Raw genomic sequence first — 18,483 nt, forward strand, 5'->3', positions numbered from 1 at the left:
TATGAAGATAAAAGTCCTCTCTGCTGTGGATTTGCTCACAAGCACTTTTGACTTCATCGACTTGTTATCAAGGATGCTGACGTGTGACATCGAGCTCGCGCCAACGTCTATTTGTCGTGCAAGAAAAATGAGAAATTTTGAAAATGTTACAATAAATTAAGAGAGGGGCAGTATCGAATTTATTTCCTATCATATGACTTGTATCAAAATACGAGAAAAAAAAAAATTTTTATACGTAAAGAAGTTTTATGAGTTGTTAATATCTGATCATTATATTATCGATTTTTAATTGCTATTTTTTAATTATTAATCTGTCGTTGATATTCAAAAAACGAAATTTAATTAATGTAACTAATTTTTCTAAATATTTTGACAAAAAAAAGTAGGAATTTGATGGTTGAAGTAGTAGGTGAACGTCCTCCTTCAATCAATAACTTTTGACAAAAAAATTAACGTTAATTTAATGTCCAACCAATGACTAGTTTATTTAGTTGAAGCCTCAAGGGTTGGTGTACGACCTTTCTATTTTACAACTCACCAAACCCAGGTTACAACTTGCAAGTAGGTGGGTCCCCCGGGTCTGTCGTCGTAGGTAGGCCTGTCACTCTCGGGGGTTCTGGATAACTAGACCCTGTTAACTACCAAGCAAAATACACGTCTCGCCATTTTCTTTCAACTTGGACGAGCAATCAATCGTCTTCCCATCAACCAGTCCCCGCCCCCACGACTTCTGGATTCTAGAGCGAGAGAGTTTTAGAGGAGAGAGAGAGAGAGACTTGGGGTGTGGAGGATCGTGGACTGAAAAACAATGGCTTTGCAGACCAGTACCAGCAGCAGTGCCCTGCTCTCGACATCTCCGCCGGTTCCTTCTGGGGCCGCTTCCGTTCGACTCCGAGCCCGAATGGTCGGAGCTGGAATCTGGGGTCGGAGGAAAACGGGAGGGGGGGGAAGGGTTTGTATGATCGCATGCAGGAGCAGCATCGGCGGCCATGGCGGCGGAAAGAAGGGAGTGCCCAGTTCGAATTATGTGGTGCCCCTAGACAAATCGTTTTCGTACACCAACTCTTCCTGCATCACTCGCCCTCTCGCTGAAATCCTCAGAGACCTCAATAAGAGAATCCCTGACAACATCATCCAGACGCCACCTGAAAATCCCTCCTCCACCTTCATCCCCTGGTAATTTTCTCTTCTCTCTTTTCACTTTCCATTTGATTTTCTGGTTGACCAAACAAATCTCATGGAAATTTTTTGTATTTTTGTGTATTGGGTAGGTACCATGCGAACCGGATGCTGAGCTTCTACGCTCCTGGTGTGTCCTTTCTTATCCTCATCTTCTCAATTTGCAGATTCATAAGCTTCAATCATGCTCTTTATCTCAATTTTTAATTGCTCTCAAAACCCCACCTTTTTGTTTTTCAGAAATGTTTTGCAATCTGTTTCTCCCTTTTGTAATCATTGCTTGGCAATTGGTGTATTTTTAACTGTTAATCTGATTTCAGTAAACAATTAACTATCTGCATTTTTCCTTTCAACCATTCTTCAATACTTGTGCAAGTACACAACTTGAGATATACGAATACCAAGTCTACGTTTTCCTCTCAAAATTTCAATTCGTTGGAGCGACTCAGTGACGAGTGACGAGTGAGTAATTATAGATTGGTGTTCATCATTGTCCTTAATTCCGAATTGGTCCAAGTTAGTTTACGAAACCTTGATGCATGCGGTACGAATTTTAGGCAGAGTATTAAGATCAGCAGCCCAATTCAAATTTATGAGCTTCTGGTAGTTTGCCGACTGCTACTCTCTTGCTTTGTCTAGTGACACTAGACTTTATCTAGTTTCTAGTGAATCTCCGTATGTTTTCAGTTGTTTAACACTCGTTTTGACAGGATGGTGTGGAGAAATCCGTGATGTTATATTTTCTGACAATGGAAGTGTGACTGTGGTATACCGTGTCACTGTACGTGGATCTGATGGAGAGGTCTGGTTCTTCTACTTTGTACTGTGGTTCATTTATACGTTATTAATATTTCATGTTTGATAACTAGTTACCATATAACAATTATATTCATACCTCTGGACTAGGATCATTCTTTGCTATGGCTTATTGTATTATACATGCCATTAGAAATCACTACAGTTGCATATTCAACTTTACAACAACAACAACAAAGCCGTATCCCACTAAGTGGGGTCCGTTATTTGAATCCTAAAATGCCACTGCGCTCAGTTTTGCGCCAAGTCTTCTGTTAGCTTGAAGCACTCCATCTCTTTTCTTAATGTCTCTTTCCAAGTCTTCCCAGGTCTTCCTCTACCCCTTTCGCCTTGAGCTGTCTCATGTTCAACTTTAAAAGAAAAAGAAAAACTTCGGTATGCATATTTTTGCATGTTTAAGAAAGAATGCAGCACCGTCAGATGTTACATTGAGTTCAATAGAACAGGTTCGGGTGTCAATTGGAATACTGATTTAGCTTATCGTTAGATCCTAATTTTGAGTTTCAGCTGAGGGTATGTAAAAATAAATTATTTCTGTCTGATTGCTTTGAATTTATGGAACACTGGTCCTAAAGAAAAAAAAAAAATACTGTCAAGCATTAGGAAGTGAATCTTTCATGTATTGTTCATCTTATCATTTTGGTGGCTGATTACTTTTAAGATGGAGACTTGGGTGGAAGAGAAAACGGTTTGTTAACGAGCACTTAATACTTACTGAATTTAAGTCTGAACGGGAATGTGAAATTGAACTATGTTAAATGACATAATTGAGTGCCTGAAAAGGGGCACAAGCCTTTTATGCAACAATATGCCTATTGAAATGAGGCAACCAATTGGACAGTGTTGCACAAGTAAATAACTAGAAGAATGTCTTTCTCTCTTCTAGTTCAAATTCAAAGGCAGTGAGGAAACTATGTATAATTATTGGCTGGATGCCTTGTTTTCGGGAAGTGGTGTATTCCCGATGTTATACGTGAGAATTAGCCAATTAGGTGCTGTAAGTTCACTCTTTCTGTTCCAAAATTAGTGCCGCGAGGAACATATTGATAACAAATTGGTCAATGTCTGTCTTTTGGTTTTTTTTTTTTTTCTTTGAGTCGTGCCCTTAACGTTGCTAGACTTAAATACCTACAGTTCTAATATTTGATCTGACACACCAATGCAGGCACACCGTGAATCAACTGGAACAGTAACACCCAGTGATGGCGACGTTGATCCAGTTGCTGCAGCTGAGCAACTTGCTTTCGTCAGAGCATGTTCTCGGTTTGGCCTTGGCCTGTATCTGTATCATGAAGATTAGAGGCAAAGAGACAGGGAGGATAGAGCTGCTCATCGTGTCATCTTTTTGTTTGATTTGTTAAGTCAGATTGCGCTTTATGCCTGTTGATGTATATATCTGACGGATGAGCTATCACATATATGCTGCAGATTCATATACATATGTTTAGGTTGTTGGGAACAAATAATCGTGAAAACGCTGCAGATAATAGATACGAATTCAGATATTGCAATCGCGTATTTATGAATCAATAGAAACAGTAAACTATTATTATCCTTGTTTCTGATGATTGTTTATGTACAAGACTTATTTTCATATCATTTCGATTCATCGTCCTATCGAAATACCACGTCGTCGTCTCGATGATATACAGACTGTTGTGTCTGATTTGTATGCTGTTACTTGTTCAACTCATCACGGCTTCAAGAGCTTCGGCCCTGTATTTGAAGTTATCCATGCCGCAACCACATCCACAAGCAGGCCTACGTCTTTAGATGCTTCTGCACGAAGTACCTTCGAGTCTACACCCCATGTGCTGCCTACTTCTTTAGCAACTGTCTCCCATGGTGTCCCGACAGTGAGATTGGCCAACATCTCACTCCCGCGATTTACTGCGTCTGCCATTGCTGGAGGCACATCCGGGAGCGTCTACATGATAGAAAGATTATTTATCTAAATTGGTTCTCTTTTAGAGATGGATCGAACTGGGGCTGCACTCGGTGAATCTAAGCATATATTTGAAAAACAGATGTCAAAAATAAAAGCTACGGAGGTTTATTCCCCACTAAATGGTTGGCACAAAATTCACCTGTTGCAAAGGAAGTCCGTGATCTCCAGGTAACAAGCGAATCGACATGTCTAGCATAGAACCGATGGCTGAATCTGAACTTAGCAACTCTGCCAATGTTGAAGTCTCATCAATCATATCATCCTTGAACTTCACCAGTAGATTCCTGGAAATACCGTAGTATGATTTTACCTGAAAAAAGCATAAATAGAGCGAAATTTAAGTGGTATACCTTAACTACAAAGAGAAAGTTAATACATTTGACTAAATATCATATAATCATGTAATTAAGAAGCACAGAAGCAATTTGTAAACAATTGATAGGTTTGCTTACAAGTCGCTGAGTTTCTTCAGGTTTTGGAGCAAAATCTTCTCTTCCTTTGACCAAGTCCATATACAGTGGAGGGAGCTGCTCAACTAAAGGAAGAACTTGCTTCATGATGGGAGGGCTAAGGTTTTCAAATTGCTTCAAAGTCATTTCTGCCTGCAAGCATTTCAATGTCCGAGTTTCTTTGTTACTAATCATATTAATTGCTAGAAATGAACAATGGAATTCATCAATGAGATGATTATATAATCAAGCTTATGCATCATGGTTTAAAACTAAAATAATCAAGTATGTACAAATTTACAACACATTAAATTTAGAAGTCTCACCCCTAGGCGGACTGTCGGTGATGATGCAATCTGTGATAAAATTGGTCCAAGGCCTTGAGCAACTGGAACGAGAACAGGTGAGAACAGAGGAATAGCTGAGCTTGCCTCCTGTCAAATTAAGGAATCAATCTCAAATTTTATACAGCAACAGTTTAAAAAACCATATACCGTGTTATTAAGCATGTGTTTAGAACTGTTATTTTTTTGTCTCGTTCTAAGTAAATATGGTGCACCTGAGGTGGCCATGGGATGTTAAGAGATGGCGTACCATTCAACTTGGTCATGGTAGATAAAGTAGGCAAAAAGAAGGGGGCATATAATGGATGTGCCGTCACTTTTCCTTCTATAGAATTTATGAGCTGAAATGTTGGATCTCTAAATTTTCTCAACGAAGAGAGAGTTCACTTCTGATCTCAGTTTCTTCTCTTCTCACCAAGTACTGACATGTATACTAACGAATTCAGGAAGTTAAATACCTTGTTATTGAATGCCATCAGCACATTCCCATTTCTTTGAACAGCATATCTTGAACCTGACCAACCATTCGGCCACCAACGTAATGAATTTCTAAAACCCCAAAGATTTGCACTCTTAAGAGCAGTTTATTAGGGGAAAACTAAAAAATGGCAATACCGATTAAAAGGTGGATGACAGATCCCAAAGAATGGCCAATGCCGAAAGTAGGAAGATCTTGAACCTGTACAATCAAGCATCTCAGGTTTTTATTGACCAAAAAAAAAAGCATCTCAGGTTTTTAGTGGAGGAAGAAAATTAAGCAGAACTAGAAACATACAGATTCTGAAGACAAGAAATAAAAAACACACCGTCTCTTTAAGAAACCGATAGCACCTATCAAATTTGAATTGGGTTTCATCTGCAATGAAGAAGTGATCAAATCCACTAGCATATGGTGTTGCAATCACCAAAATACCCCTACAACACAAAAATGGCTGAATCATATTTTCTTCTTTCTCAAATGCAGAAAACTCCATCAAAACCAATAGTAGATAGACAAAGACCAAATACAACTTTCTATTAAAAGAAATCGGGGCTGCATATAAGCTGTATTAGCACGATACAAACTATAAAAGTTAATTACCAGACAACCAAAGTTTTAACTGAATCTCACTTTTCTGAGAGGCGCTCAAGAAACAAACGGTAGGTAAGCTGAGGGGCAGCTCCAACAAAAACACCACCGATAAAATGTACAACGGCCTTGGGTTCTGAGTTTCTCGGTTTGAGAACCCATGCTCCCTGAAATAGAGAACGATAGATACATTTAGTAAGGTTATAAAGAATATCCTTACCCCAGAAAAGAAACCTACAATAGATAGAGTACAAACATATTTGGCTGCTTTTCAATCCGTGTCTAACATATACTCTTTATTCCTTGAAAAAGGTTTGCAGGCTTCCAAATTAGAGCCTTATGAAATGCTCGAGAAAGTTTCTAGGATTAACAATTGTAGCCACTACCTGGTTTACTCATCATTCATTTTGAATGGTCATAATGGGTGCGAACTTGTATAAGTTGCATTTCGAGGCGAATAAGGAAGCAGAAGCCACTAAGCAAGGATGACCAAGTAAAGAAGAAACTCTCAGGCTGCTTAAGTCCTTACTAATGAGAGCATAATTTGTTCAGGGTGTTTGACATACATTGTTTCCTTGCACAGTTTTATCATTCTAAATCTTGCTTTTGTAACTCGAAACAAAGAACAAAACTTACTACGCAAATTCGATCAAGTTTTCGATCCACCATGCATATTTGATATAGTTTCATCTCAAAGCTATATCTATCCAGAAATCACTTGCACAACAGATTTTTAACTAAATAAACACCCGGAAGTGGTTCCGGACACAGAATTAATCTCGGAATATAAACATAACTGAAGAAAATTTGAAATCCTGTGCCGGTCGACAAATCTGAAGAAAAAAAAAGAAAAAAAAAAAAAGACCAGCATGAAATGATACCTCAACTTGATTCCAGTCTCCTGTACCATCCCAACGACCTTGGGATTGCCTCACAGTCTCTGTAAGTAACCTACAAGCACATAAAAATAAAAATAACACCCAAGAAAGCGATATTCTAAACTACTCTAATTCAGCGGAATTCAAACCCGGGATGCAAGGGGGCAGTCGCACACACTGCCCCGAACAACTCACCTCTCAATCTCAGAATAGAGCTGAATCCCAGTTGGTTGTGGACCCTGTGGACTTGGTGGTTGTGATTGTCTCCTGGTGGTTTCGTCGTCGTAGTTGCAGCAAATCCCACTGCGACGACGGCGTTGAGAATTCGGGAGGCTGAGGACGCGGCTCTGCTGCCGAATCAGCAGCCGCTTACTGAACGATTGATGAGGGTGGAGATTGGGATGGGGCTGCGGACTCCTCACCCAGCAACTGGCCATGCTTTTCCTGCTCAAAGGCTTCAAATTTTACCGACCCAAATGCAAAAGCTTCGATCTTTTGCTTCAAATTCCACTCTATTTTTGTCGCTCTTGTTCAATTGGTCAGCTGCTTGCCATCATCTTCTTTCTTCAGAATTTCAATCAGTACAAAAATTGAAATTGATGATGTGGCCCAACCTGAAGCCCACACCATCTAAACGTCACCGTTTCCTTCAGCTCTTTACAAGGTCCAACAACGAACAAAGTTTTTGTACTTAAAGAAGACAGCTTTGTCTGTCTGTCCGTCTGAAAAAATAGTTTTCCTTCCCAAGTTTGGAACAAGAGACCAAGAAGATGCGTACTCTGTACTTATCACTGAAGAAAATGCCCAAGTTCAAACGCCGGCTGCTCCTGGCGGCGCTGCTTGCGCTGGCAGTCTCCTCCGCCTCATGGTTCTCCATCTTCCTCCTCCAGTTGTCCGAACAAAAGAGCCATAATTTGGGTCTGTCAGCTCCTCTTCCTCCAGATTCAGGCCCTTACCACGACTGGCGTCTCTTCGCCGCCGATTTCCGAGAAATGCTCCAAACCTTCCAGATTTACGTCTATCCCACCAATTCCAACAAGTCCGATCCTCCTTCCTCCTCCGCCTCATTCGCTTCCTTCGCCGCCGTCTTCCTCCCCCACCCCAACCCCTTCAACCCGAAGCTCGGAAACTACTTCAGCGAGCACATGTTCAAGATCTCTCTCCTCTCCAGCTCCCTCGTCACCACCGACCCACAAAAAGCCCACCTCTTCTTCCTCCCATTCTCCGTTAATCTCCTCCGCAACGACCCCCGAGTCCACTCCGAGTCCTCCGTCGCCGAGTTTGTCGCCAAATACACTGCCGCCGTCGGCCGAGACTTCAAGTTCTGGAACGCCTCCTCTGGATCCGACCACTTCTACGCCTGCTGTCACTCTGTTTGCAGAGAGGCCGCCGCTAAACATGCCGGGCTGCACAACAATGCGATCCAGCTCACTTGCTCCTCCAGCTACTTTCAGAGATTGTATGTTACGCATAAAGATGTCGCCTTGCCGCAGGTTTGGCCGCGGCCTCCTCTGCAATCCCTCAACCCTCCACATGCTAGGTACCATTTTTATCACCCAATTTCTTAAATTGGAATTTGTATTTCTAACCCAACATTTTAATTTGCATTTTTCGTTTTTGGGTAATGTTCACTTTCTTTGTCAAACTGTTAATTTAATACGATGCTAACCACTGGTTGACAGTCTGACAACGTAAAATATACGATGTGATGCTTGTACAACTCTCCACTGTTGAATAATGTTCACTAGCTATGTCAATTGTGACCAATGTTACCATATAAATTGCTCTTTGACAGTAACGTAGTGGTGTTATGCTCGATGCAGAGATAAGCTCGTTTACTTCTCCGGACGAATCCAAAACTCGAATACTCGCCAACAGCTGATCGATTTATGGGGCAACGACACTCGAATGGACATATTTCCCGGCAACCCGTCTTACCCTTATGAAGAAGGGTTCCGGAGGAGCAAGTTTTGCCTCCATGTGAGAGGCTATGAGGTCAACACTGCGAGAGTGAGTGATGCCATACACTACGGCTGCATTCCTGTTATAATTTCCAATCACTATGAGCTTCCGTTCGCTAATGTGCTGGACTGGAGCAAGTTCTCAGTTATTGTCAACAATGGCGAGGTTGCCTTGTTGAAGAAGACATTGTTGTCGATAACAAGACAATCCTACGTGAGATTGTACCGCAATTTGATCAAGGTTCGTAGGCATTTTGTTTGGCACGAGACTCCCCGAGGTTACGACTCCTTCCACATGACTGCTTACCAGCTGTGGCTCAAAAGGAGCTCCTTGCGTCTGTCGGCCTAATCAAAACTCCGGCTTTGTGGTTGAGGCTGTGAAAATTGTTTCTTCACACTTAAGAAGCCAAAAGTCGCACTTATCCCATGTATGATTTGCGCCATAGTTTGTGAAATAGGATGTTTTAAAAACTAGTCTTGAATTTTTTTTTTTTGGCGGAGCTATCAAGAAAACGCCTCTGCCCAGCGGGAGTGGGCTATATTTTTGTCTAGGTGTCGGGGAGGCATGCCCGGGCGACAGAGGTGCGCTTGAGGCGTTGTGGAGACGCAATCTGGGCGTTTGGTTTCTTTTCAAAAGTCCAAACCCAAAACGATGTTGTTTAGGTAGGGTTTTTATAAAATTAAAACAGCCTCTCACTTCGCGTTCGCGAAAAGAACAGAGGGAGCGAGAGCAGCAGGCCAACGACAACCCGCAAATCTCAGCAGTCATAGCCGCTTCTGCCAGGCATTGGATTTTAATTTGATTCGGAATGGTCTTGACTATTATTTGAATTATATGCTTGTTGTTTGCTTAATCGTTTAAATGAAAGTGGATATTTGTTGTACAAGTACTATATTATATATAATACGTAATATAATAATAAGATACCATAAGGCTAGCGCCTCACACCTCGAGACTATTGCTTAGGCGAGGCTATTCATAAAACGTCTTAACTTCACCGTCGCCTTTTAAAAACATTGGAAACATGATGCACGTCTTAGAAACTGAACGACTCCGGTACAACAATCACAGAAAAAGTGAAAACAATGATATGCTCAAGAAAATGTAATCCATCCATAGCGAAGATTCAAAGGGTTATTTACTCACAATAGATATCCCAGTAATATACAAGTAGAAACAGACTTCTTACTAATCCAGTTAAACAGCACACTTTTATGGGTTCTTGAAACAAGTAATTTTATTCAATATTTGTAATCATACTACATTTAATGTTCGGCGGGCTGTGCCTGGTATGTACGGCGCCTCAGCTGAGACTCTGGAGTGGGCTGCTGCAGGAAGATCCTCGTTGGATCGTTGGGATCGACATACCTGCAAAGTTAGGAGATCATAGTTAAACCAGTGATCTTTATATTCAGCCACTTGACTAGAAGCATAAAACGGCAAAATATGTTCACTTACGCGTGTCTCATCATCTCATCAACAGGAGTTTCTGCTGCTTGCAAAGGATCCACACGAGGCTGCGACCCAGCATTGGGGTGTTGATACTGATTATATTGTCTAACTGAGGAGATCAAGTTGAAAAAGAGTGGAACAAACGTCCCACAACCCCCTTCTTTGAACAAAATCTTGAATGAGTGAGTAGAATAAAGAGCCCCATGCTGACCTTCTGGAACCACCTGAAATTAGACATAAAGACCGATAAGATCTCCAAAATCAGAAAAAGGGGATATGGGATGGCCAATAATTGAAATCTTCTAACCCATATACTTACAGGTTCCACTTGACCAGCAATGTTGTTGCAGAAGAAAATTGGTTGATTAAACTTTTCACCATGGACATAAAGCTGAAAAATGGATGAATCCAAAGGTCAGCAAGATGCAAATAATAGACACAAAAGAAACACGGGAAGAGACATCAACTATGCACGAAAACTGCATGAAGACAAAAGGCCGATCCTCATGTAAAAAATGCTTTCAAGCCTTACATACATGATAACTCACCTAAGTCCCTAGAAATATACACCAGTGAGCGACTGAAATCCAACTACCGTTGGATATTAGGTTATTACTGATGTGGGACTAGGATGGTTGACATTGAAAATTAGGGTGGGGTGGTAGGGGCGGATCATGTCTGATTGTAGGTTTATAACAAATTTGTGACATAAAAGGCTTAGGGGTGGTTTGGGAGTGAGGTGCTTAAAAAAAAAGCACCCATGAAAAAAAGCTGTGAGGGTTTTAGGTGTTTGGTAAACTGAAAAAAAAGGGCTTATTTTGAAAGCTGCTGTGAGAATAAGCTGAAATCAAAGGAAAAAGCTGAAGCTGCTATTTGTAGCTTTGGAAAACTGGCTTTTTTTCAAAGCACACGGAGCTACAGTGCTCCTTTAATGAAAAGACCCACTATTAGACTGCTTTTTTTTTCAAAAGCACTTTTACAAAAAAGTTTACCAAACACTTTGCTGATTTTTTTCACAGCCGCTTATTCTCACAGCACAGCCGCTTATTCTCACAGCAGCTTTTTTTCAAAGCACAGCAATACCAAACCAGTATGTTGTAATTTCAAATTTATCAGTTCATAGTCTTGGTTAGATAATGGCAATGAGAGATGCAGGAATTTAAAATCAGGATTCTACTGTCCTACCTAAGATCCAGTAGAGGGCCCTCGGATCAATCATAAGATCATACCAAGGATTTAGAAACTAAGTTAAATACTCTAAAACATAGATTTCCAGAGAAAGAGTAAACAAAAGATCTAACAAAACTTAAGAATAAAGGGGGAAGATGAGCTCATGATTAACATCAAATCAAGTATTTGAAATTGGGTGAGTGAATTAGAAAGAGGCTCACAAATGGAACGGTGAGCTTTTGGGCACACTGAAAAGGGGGAATGGATGGAGAGTGCTTCTCAGCTAGGGGGTGGGGGTTTCTTTTTCAGCGGGTTTTACCCTTTTGTGGAACGTTTTTATTTCTTCCAACAAAGTCTCAGACTCTCAATGTAGCTCAAAAAGGGGAAACAGACTTAAGAACTCGGCAAGCTAAAAATGCAAAAAGCAATATATTTGTTGGGTCACTCGTTGTTTTGGACTTGAAATAAACATGAAAAGAGGCTTACACGGTTATAATCAACAAATATAAAGTGCTATAACCGCCGTTTGAGACAGGTAGGCTGTTGAAAGAATTCCTATTCTTATGTACCTGATTATATTTCTGTGTACATTCTATAGTTCCATGTTAGTATTAGTCTGGCAGTTCCAAATCATACTTCTTGCTACGGAATATTAACAAATAAAAATTCAAGGCTTCACAAATTTGATACACACTAACAAAGAGAACTTGTGAAAGAAAACCGCAAAAGAACGACGAAAGGAAAGCAATTTAGAAGTAAGAGCAAGTATAACATACCATGGGCATATCAAAAGCAGTAAAGCTCCCACCAGGCTTGTTGGAAACAAAGACCATCCTTATATTTGACAAGTAGATTGTTCCCTTTGCTTTCAGACGACCACCATCAGATCTGCCAGTTGGAAGCCAAATGCCCAATTCAGAAACCAATTCCGAATTATTCAACCACATTTCGAATTAGAACAAAATTTTCACTCAGCAGTTCATACACTGCTGCAATCTTCCTCCAATAACTCCAAGGAATCGAAAAAAATGATTTATATTAGCCATTAATTGATCAAATCAAAATTCCAATCAAAACCCAATCGAGAACGATGAAGATTGAATGCTTTAATGGGCAGAAAGAATTAACCGATCAATATTAACAGAATCAAATTCAATCAGAATTGAAAGAGAATACGAACCCGGGAATCTTATCGACCTCGAACTCGACGCCGTCTCTAGCCAAAACGAACATCTCGTTCACAAAAGGAACCGGCATGCCGTTCGGGAACAGTTGAGGATTCACAGCCATCTCTGTTTATCTCTCCCTAGATTTCTCAGTTTCTTTCTTCTTCTTTCTCTGCCTCCTCCGGTGTACCCCCACAGAGGGATGGATCAATTTAACCGCGTCGCTCAGGCTTCCTACGGTGCGGAAATTTACCGAATCGAACACGCCCTCCAGCACTCACCCGCTTTCCGCAACTTTTTTTATGTTTTTTGTTCAATGGGGAATTTTTATAACAAAGTCTAGATGGACAAATTACAAAGATTCCGCAAGTAAAAGCAACAAATAAAACAGTCTAAAATAATAATAATAATAATAATAAAAATGGTTTGAAAATTTTGAGTTTTATCAATAAGGATAAAATAAAGGGTAAAGTGAATAGTACCAGGATTGACTTTTTAATGTAAAATTTTGGTTTTTTGTTAAAGTGAACAATACGAGAGTTTTTCATTAAAGTTCCAAAAAAAAAAAAAAAGGATCAATGCAGAGAGGACACCACATATGCACATAATGCATGAGTAAATGTTCATATCTATACCAAAAACAAAAAATTACATAGAGTCCAAAAACTAAGGCCCAAAAGTGACCACACAAAAAAACCTAAAAATCCTAAACAGATCTTCGCCCGCTGCGTACGTGGCCAAATCGGTGAAGACACCATCGCAAGATGCACGACTCAAACCCATCGTAGTCACTATGTCGGGGAAAAAGTGCCAAATCTTCAGATCTAATGAAACCACACCAATACCGAACGCCACGTTTCTAGCCCTCAGCTGATACCAAACACACAAAGGGCATCTAAATGCCCAGAACCAAGCTATAACCAAAAAGGTCAGGTGGTGTAAACACCATTCTGAAGAGATACCAGACCTTTGTAGGAATGACAACATATAGTTGTCTTTGACCGGAGAGAAGCACGAAGGAAGCACCAAGCAAGTGGTGAGGTGAGGTCCACCAAATTTGGAATTTGATTCGAAGTTTTGGAAGATCTTGAGCTCAGGGCCCCAAATCATAGCCCAAAGGCTCCCAATCAGATTTACCATGAGACATGGGCAAACAACCCGGAGATAGTACTCCATCCACACCAACCTTTACTTTTACATTTTCGGGAATTTTAGCACACGTCCTTGAATTATAGATCTTATTGATTTTGATCCCTCTCAATTTTTACCCTCTCAATTTATAAAAAAAATTTCTTAAACTTTTAATTTATGTCAAAGTCCCCATATTGGTACAAAATGTCGTTAGATGATAATTTGAAGAACATCAATGTTAAAATTTAACAAAAGTGCGCGAGAGGTAAAGATGATTGTATGATTAACAAAAGAGTAGTGTTATTCGCACACTCACTTTACTTCTCATACATTCTTTTTCAAATTTCAATCGTCGGACGAATTAATTGAAGAAGATCAAAGCTAAAATTTAACAAGAGTGTATGAGAGATAAAATATGAGTGTATGAATATCACTATCCTTAACAAAACTGTCTACATACTCATTAGCACGAGTTAAAAGTTAAGACCGATCAAGAGAATCATATCGGAAAACAATTATCCTTTTCTATGATTACATGGCCGACTACACAATGAACTGTCACTTACTATAAATAACGAAAAATATCACTAAATTATAATATTAAATGACAAATGCAAGCGTGTGGGCCTTGAAATATTTAAAATCTGTATTTTTCAAATTTCCAATTTTGCTCCAAAACCAATTTACCTCCAACATTAATCCCAATAAAGTTGTTGCCCTTTTTCAGGAAGAAAGCGGAAAAAGCAGAGCGATATGAGGTCATTGGGATATAGTGATTTTCTTCAACGGATCTTTCGCAGAATTCCTTGATTATATATAAGTGCCTATATATATATATATATTATATGTAGCTTTCCCCTTGCGACTCGGCATACGATCGTATCAGAGCCTGAAACACAGAAACAAAGCAAAGGAGGTTTTTCACCTTCACTAGGGCCACAAGTTTAAAAGGTAAATTCCATCTTCTTCTTCTTCTTCTATTTTTATTTACTTTTTCTTTTTTGAATAATTTATTCGTTATAAATTAACCATCAAATAGTTGAACATTTCGATTGAATGCTGGTATTTGTTCATATTCCATAGGACATGTTGAAAATTTGTAGAAATCAGAGGTAGTTTTCGATTGGATTGGGCCTTCGAACTTGGGTGCAAGAGGATTATAATAAATCCATCTAATCTATTGGACGGAGATTCGAACTTAGGTGCTAGAGGGTGGAAGAGGGTTGAGTACACTGTTGTAGCTAGCTTGACTAAATTCACGTCTACTCTTGCTTATGTATAGATAATTCACTTCTAATTACACTTGTAGTGTCTCCCAATTTGCATCTCTATCACCTCACAAAAAGGTCTCGATGTAATTTGAAGTAGAACTAATCCTACGGTGCATAGACACGGTAGTATCCCCTCGTATCCTCCGTGGTCTCGCGTTGTATCCCCGTGTCTTATTGTATTCCCTTGTGGTCATACAGCAATTCTTCTTGTTAATTTGACGTCATGTTGCGTCGTATCTCTGTGTCTGTATCCACACATTGTAGAACTCTTCTAATTATGTTGTATTCTTCGACAAAGTTAACTAGTTTAATGTGTTAATTATTGTGTGGTTGATATCTGTTTTCATTACAGTTTGGAGGATATTGGGTTATCTCCATTTACAACAATGGAAGGCAGAAGACCAGTTATTAATTGGGGCGACGGATGGAACTACATCCAGGAGAGGATTACGAAACTAATTAGGGTAATTACAGAAGGGTTACCGGAGAATCATATCGATGCAGAAGAATGCATGGCTGCTTATACCATGATCTTTAACATGTGCATTCAGAAACCTCCTTATGACTATTCTCCTAATCTTTACGAAAAATATCGGGAGACATTCGAGGAATACCTTACTTCAATGGTGCTGCCAGTTCTAAGAGAGAGGCCAGATGAGTTTTTACTGCATGATTTTGTCAAACGTTGGGAAAACCACAAAGTCATCGTTAGGTGGCTGTCACGCTTGTTTATCTATCTTGATCGTTACTACATTGAGCGGAGATCACTTCCTGGGCTGAAAGAAGTTGCACTTACCTGTTTCCGCGACTTGGTTTACCTCCAGGTGAATGCGCGCGTGACAGCAGCTGTAATAGGTTTTATTCATAGAGAACGTGAGGGAGCGCAAATTGACAGAGCGCTGCTGAAGAATGTGATGGATACATTGGTTGAAATCAAGGTGGAGGGAGTGAAGACTGCTTATGAAGTGAACTTTGAAGCACACATGCTGAGAGAAACCGGTGTATACTATTCGCATAAAGCATCGAGTTGGATCATGGAGGATTCTTATAGCGATTACATGTTGAAGGCGGAGGAATGCGTGAGAAGGGAGAGGGAGAGGGTTTCGCATTACCTGAATCCAAGTAGTGAAAATAAGGTGGTGGAGATTGTGAAACATTGCTTGCTGGTGGTTTATGCAACTCAACTGATTGAAAAGAAGCTTTTTTCTGAATCTGTATCTAGTGCTTCGCTTGCAGCTGATTATGTTGAGGAGCTTTCAAGGAAATTTATTGCTAGTGTAACATTGGCACAGTGAGTTTCTGCTGAATCTGGATTTACTGCATGACATGTTAAAATTTTGTTGTTTTTGTTTACCAGTTCAGCTCGAATTTGCTGCGAATTTCGAGCAGCTCTTTAACTACAGGATTTTGAAAGGATGGGGTTTTCTTCTGCTTAATTTGTTTTGGGACATGCATGCTTTTACATAAAACTAAGTAAATTTCATACAAGCATAATGCTGTTTATGTTAAAAGTTCTGTTTGCCATGCTTGGTTGTGTTGTCTCTTGCTGAATTTGCAGCGCTCTCTTCAATCATCTGTAGCAGATTTTTTTAGTGGCATCTCCAACGACTATCAACTGAACATGGTGTAGGCCAGGTTCATAGTCGTTGGAGATCACACCAAACTTTTTTCCTATAAACTGAACTTGATTGTTCAAGCAGAGATGGATAATATCTTTTTGTAGAGATTGTTAGTATTGCCTAGATGATTGTCCAAACATTATGATGGTTCAATCGAATCTTGAAGAACAAATTAAATTAGACATTGTTTAATCGTTCATATATATATGTATAAACAAATCAACCGTTTTTTGAAATGAATGAATCAATTAAGGAAGTAAATAATTTGATACTTGAATAGTGTAGATGCTAAAGAATATAGATTATTTCCTAATGGAATATATAATCAAGGATTGGAAAGGCTAATAAGGTTCTTATTCCTACTGTATCCTAATTAGTATCACCAAATTATATATTTCTATACCTTTATATATGGATTAATTAATTAATTATTCATCTCTCGCACAATTAAAAGCAAACGATCAAGCTATTGGTGTATCCGGCGCCTCACAATCAGCTTCCTCCACCACAAGCGGCTGCGACGCCGTGGGATTGTAGTGTTGACGTACCATAACCGATGCTGTGGATGAAAAGTCCGACGATGCCAAGAAGCTCCCCACCGGCCCCAACTCCGCGCAGTCACTCGAACTGTCCACCAACGGCGCCGTCGAAGGCATTCTCCCCACGATTAACAAATTGACATTTCAACATGACACAAATATCCGCCTTGCTGTCCACCACCTTCTCCTCGTACAACATCGTCGGCGCCCCACCCCGCCCCCCCTCCGTATTCCCACTATTCTTCCTCACATTCATATACTCCGCCAAAAGCGACTCGTCGTCTTCCTCGTCGCCGCCGCAGTAAAAAGTAATACAATATTATAAATAAATACAGTGGAAGTAAGAAGTGGTGGGTCAGCACAGTATTTTAAGAGTGAAAAAAAAGCAAGGTTATAAAAAACGCTAGGCGGTAATCGGACGACAGACTAGGGCCTAACGTCTAAGCATCTAGGAGAGAGCCTAGATGGATTAGACGGATTTAATTAAATTTTACCATATATTATATAAATAAACATCAAATAATATTTATATTGTTGTAGGCATAATTTACCAAATAATTATGGAGGCTAAAGAGAGAGAGGGGTGATGCATAGATAGAGAGAAAGAGAGAGATGTGTAATTGTGGGTGTATGTTATTCCACCCCATTGTGCTTTTATTTATAGTAGTAGGAAATGTTAATTCCTTACCCTTTAGGATTACAACATTTAATAAGTAATCTACTCCTAATAGGAATATAAGATACATTCCCATATCTACTAAGATTTACACAATCGCATTCCTATTCTAATAAGACTGCAACACTCCCCCTTGAGTGTATAAATACTCAAGTAAATGGCGCATCAAGTATTCAATGATGAAGTAAGTACAGTTGATGAAGTTGTCAACACAATGAGCGAATGCGAGTCTCATATTAACGGAAAAATGCATAAAAAAATAAAACTCACAAAAACTCGCTATGGTAAAACCCAAGGTGGGGAAAAACCTATAGTCTAAGGAGAAACGTGAGAAGTTGCATTAAGTCAAAACTATACGTCTTTTGGACGCAAGTAGAAGGGCTCACAATGGTATGATCAGCCCATGATGGCTGCCTCGTTAAAACCTAGTTAGGTAGCAAAACCCCAGTGGAAAAAATGCTCCTAATCGTAGGGAAAAAGAGTACATTGAGATCAAGTGAGTATACTTCTGGATACTTACCCTGAGTTTGACATAACTTCTAAATGAGAACTACAAGCATTGCATATAAATAGTTAGGCATACCAATTCCTCAGACAAGCTTCTGGAAGGTTGACTTCAGAAGTGACATCGTGTAGAGGTTGGCAAGGTTGTCTGGGATCGGCTTGCATGACTTTAATCTCCTAATGCCTTGCTGGTGTAGATGTAGACACAATATGTCTTGGTGTTGACTTTGTTGATGTATCATGGCTTGGTCGGGTTGATACATGCGGCATAATCTTCATGGATCGTTGTTGGGACTCAACGATGGATGAA

The 18,483-nt window shown here is 39.8% G+C and overlaps 5 protein-coding genes across 6 annotated transcripts; 3 read left to right on the forward strand and 2 right to left on the reverse strand.

Moving 5' to 3' along the window:
* Positions 1-515: 515 nt before the first annotated feature.
* Positions 516-3,547, forward strand: LOC103452515 (DNA repair RAD52-like protein 2, chloroplastic). Its single transcript, XM_029092021.2, has 4 exons — positions 516-1,176; positions 1,272-1,309; positions 1,890-1,981; positions 3,161-3,547. The coding sequence occupies exons 1-4, from the start codon at positions 809-811 to the stop codon at positions 3,293-3,295; spliced, it is 633 nt and encodes a 210-aa protein (XP_028947854.1). The 5' UTR covers positions 516-808; the 3' UTR covers positions 3,296-3,547.
* On the reverse strand, positions 3,514-7,120 carry LOC103452516 (uncharacterized). Of its 2 annotated transcripts, none has more exons than XM_008392020.4 (10): positions 6,879-7,120; positions 6,687-6,756; positions 5,848-5,972; positions 5,543-5,651; positions 5,352-5,415; positions 5,195-5,250; positions 4,719-4,826; positions 4,396-4,545; positions 4,083-4,253; positions 3,514-3,922 (listed from the first exon to the last, which is right to left on the reverse strand). In XM_008392020.4, the coding sequence occupies exons 1-10, from the start codon at positions 7,118-7,120 to the stop codon at positions 3,689-3,691; spliced, it is 1,329 nt and encodes a 442-aa protein (XP_008390242.2). In that variant the 3' UTR covers positions 3,514-3,688. The 2 variants fall into 2 exon arrangements, with proteins under 2 accessions (XP_008390242.2, XP_070666899.1); XM_070810798.1 differs by having other exon boundaries at positions 3,818-3,999.
* A 333-nt stretch (positions 7,121-7,453) lies between these two features.
* LOC103452517 (probable glycosyltransferase At5g03795) lies at positions 7,454-9,531 on the forward strand. The gene is made up of 2 exons (XM_008392021.4): positions 7,454-8,223; positions 8,507-9,531. The coding sequence occupies exons 1-2, from the start codon at positions 7,454-7,456 to the stop codon at positions 8,991-8,993; spliced, it is 1,257 nt and encodes a 418-aa protein (XP_008390243.1). The 3' UTR covers positions 8,994-9,531.
* A 205-nt stretch (positions 9,532-9,736) lies between these two features.
* Positions 9,737-12,800, reverse strand: LOC103452518 (UPF0664 stress-induced protein C29B12.11c-like). Its single transcript, XM_008392022.4, has 5 exons — positions 12,448-12,800; positions 12,044-12,155; positions 10,417-10,488; positions 10,104-10,321; positions 9,737-10,013 (listed from the first exon to the last, which is right to left on the reverse strand). The coding sequence occupies exons 1-5, from the start codon at positions 12,555-12,557 to the stop codon at positions 9,911-9,913; spliced, it is 615 nt and encodes a 204-aa protein (XP_008390244.1). The 5' UTR covers positions 12,558-12,800; the 3' UTR covers positions 9,737-9,910.
* A 1,460-nt stretch (positions 12,801-14,260) lies between these two features.
* On the forward strand, positions 14,261-16,359 carry LOC103452519 (cullin-1-like). The gene is made up of 2 exons (XM_008392023.4): positions 14,261-14,515; positions 15,188-16,359. The coding sequence occupies exon 2, from the start codon at positions 15,222-15,224 to the stop codon at positions 16,128-16,130; it is 909 nt and encodes a 302-aa protein (XP_008390245.2). The 5' UTR covers positions 14,261-14,515; positions 15,188-15,221; the 3' UTR covers positions 16,131-16,359.
* Positions 16,360-18,483: the final 2,124 nt, after the last annotated feature.

This window comes from Malus domestica, chromosome 13 (genome assembly GCF_042453785.1).
Source record: "Malus domestica chromosome 13, GDT2T_hap1".
Lineage (NCBI taxonomy): Eukaryota > Viridiplantae > Streptophyta > Magnoliopsida > Rosales > Rosaceae > Malus > Malus domestica.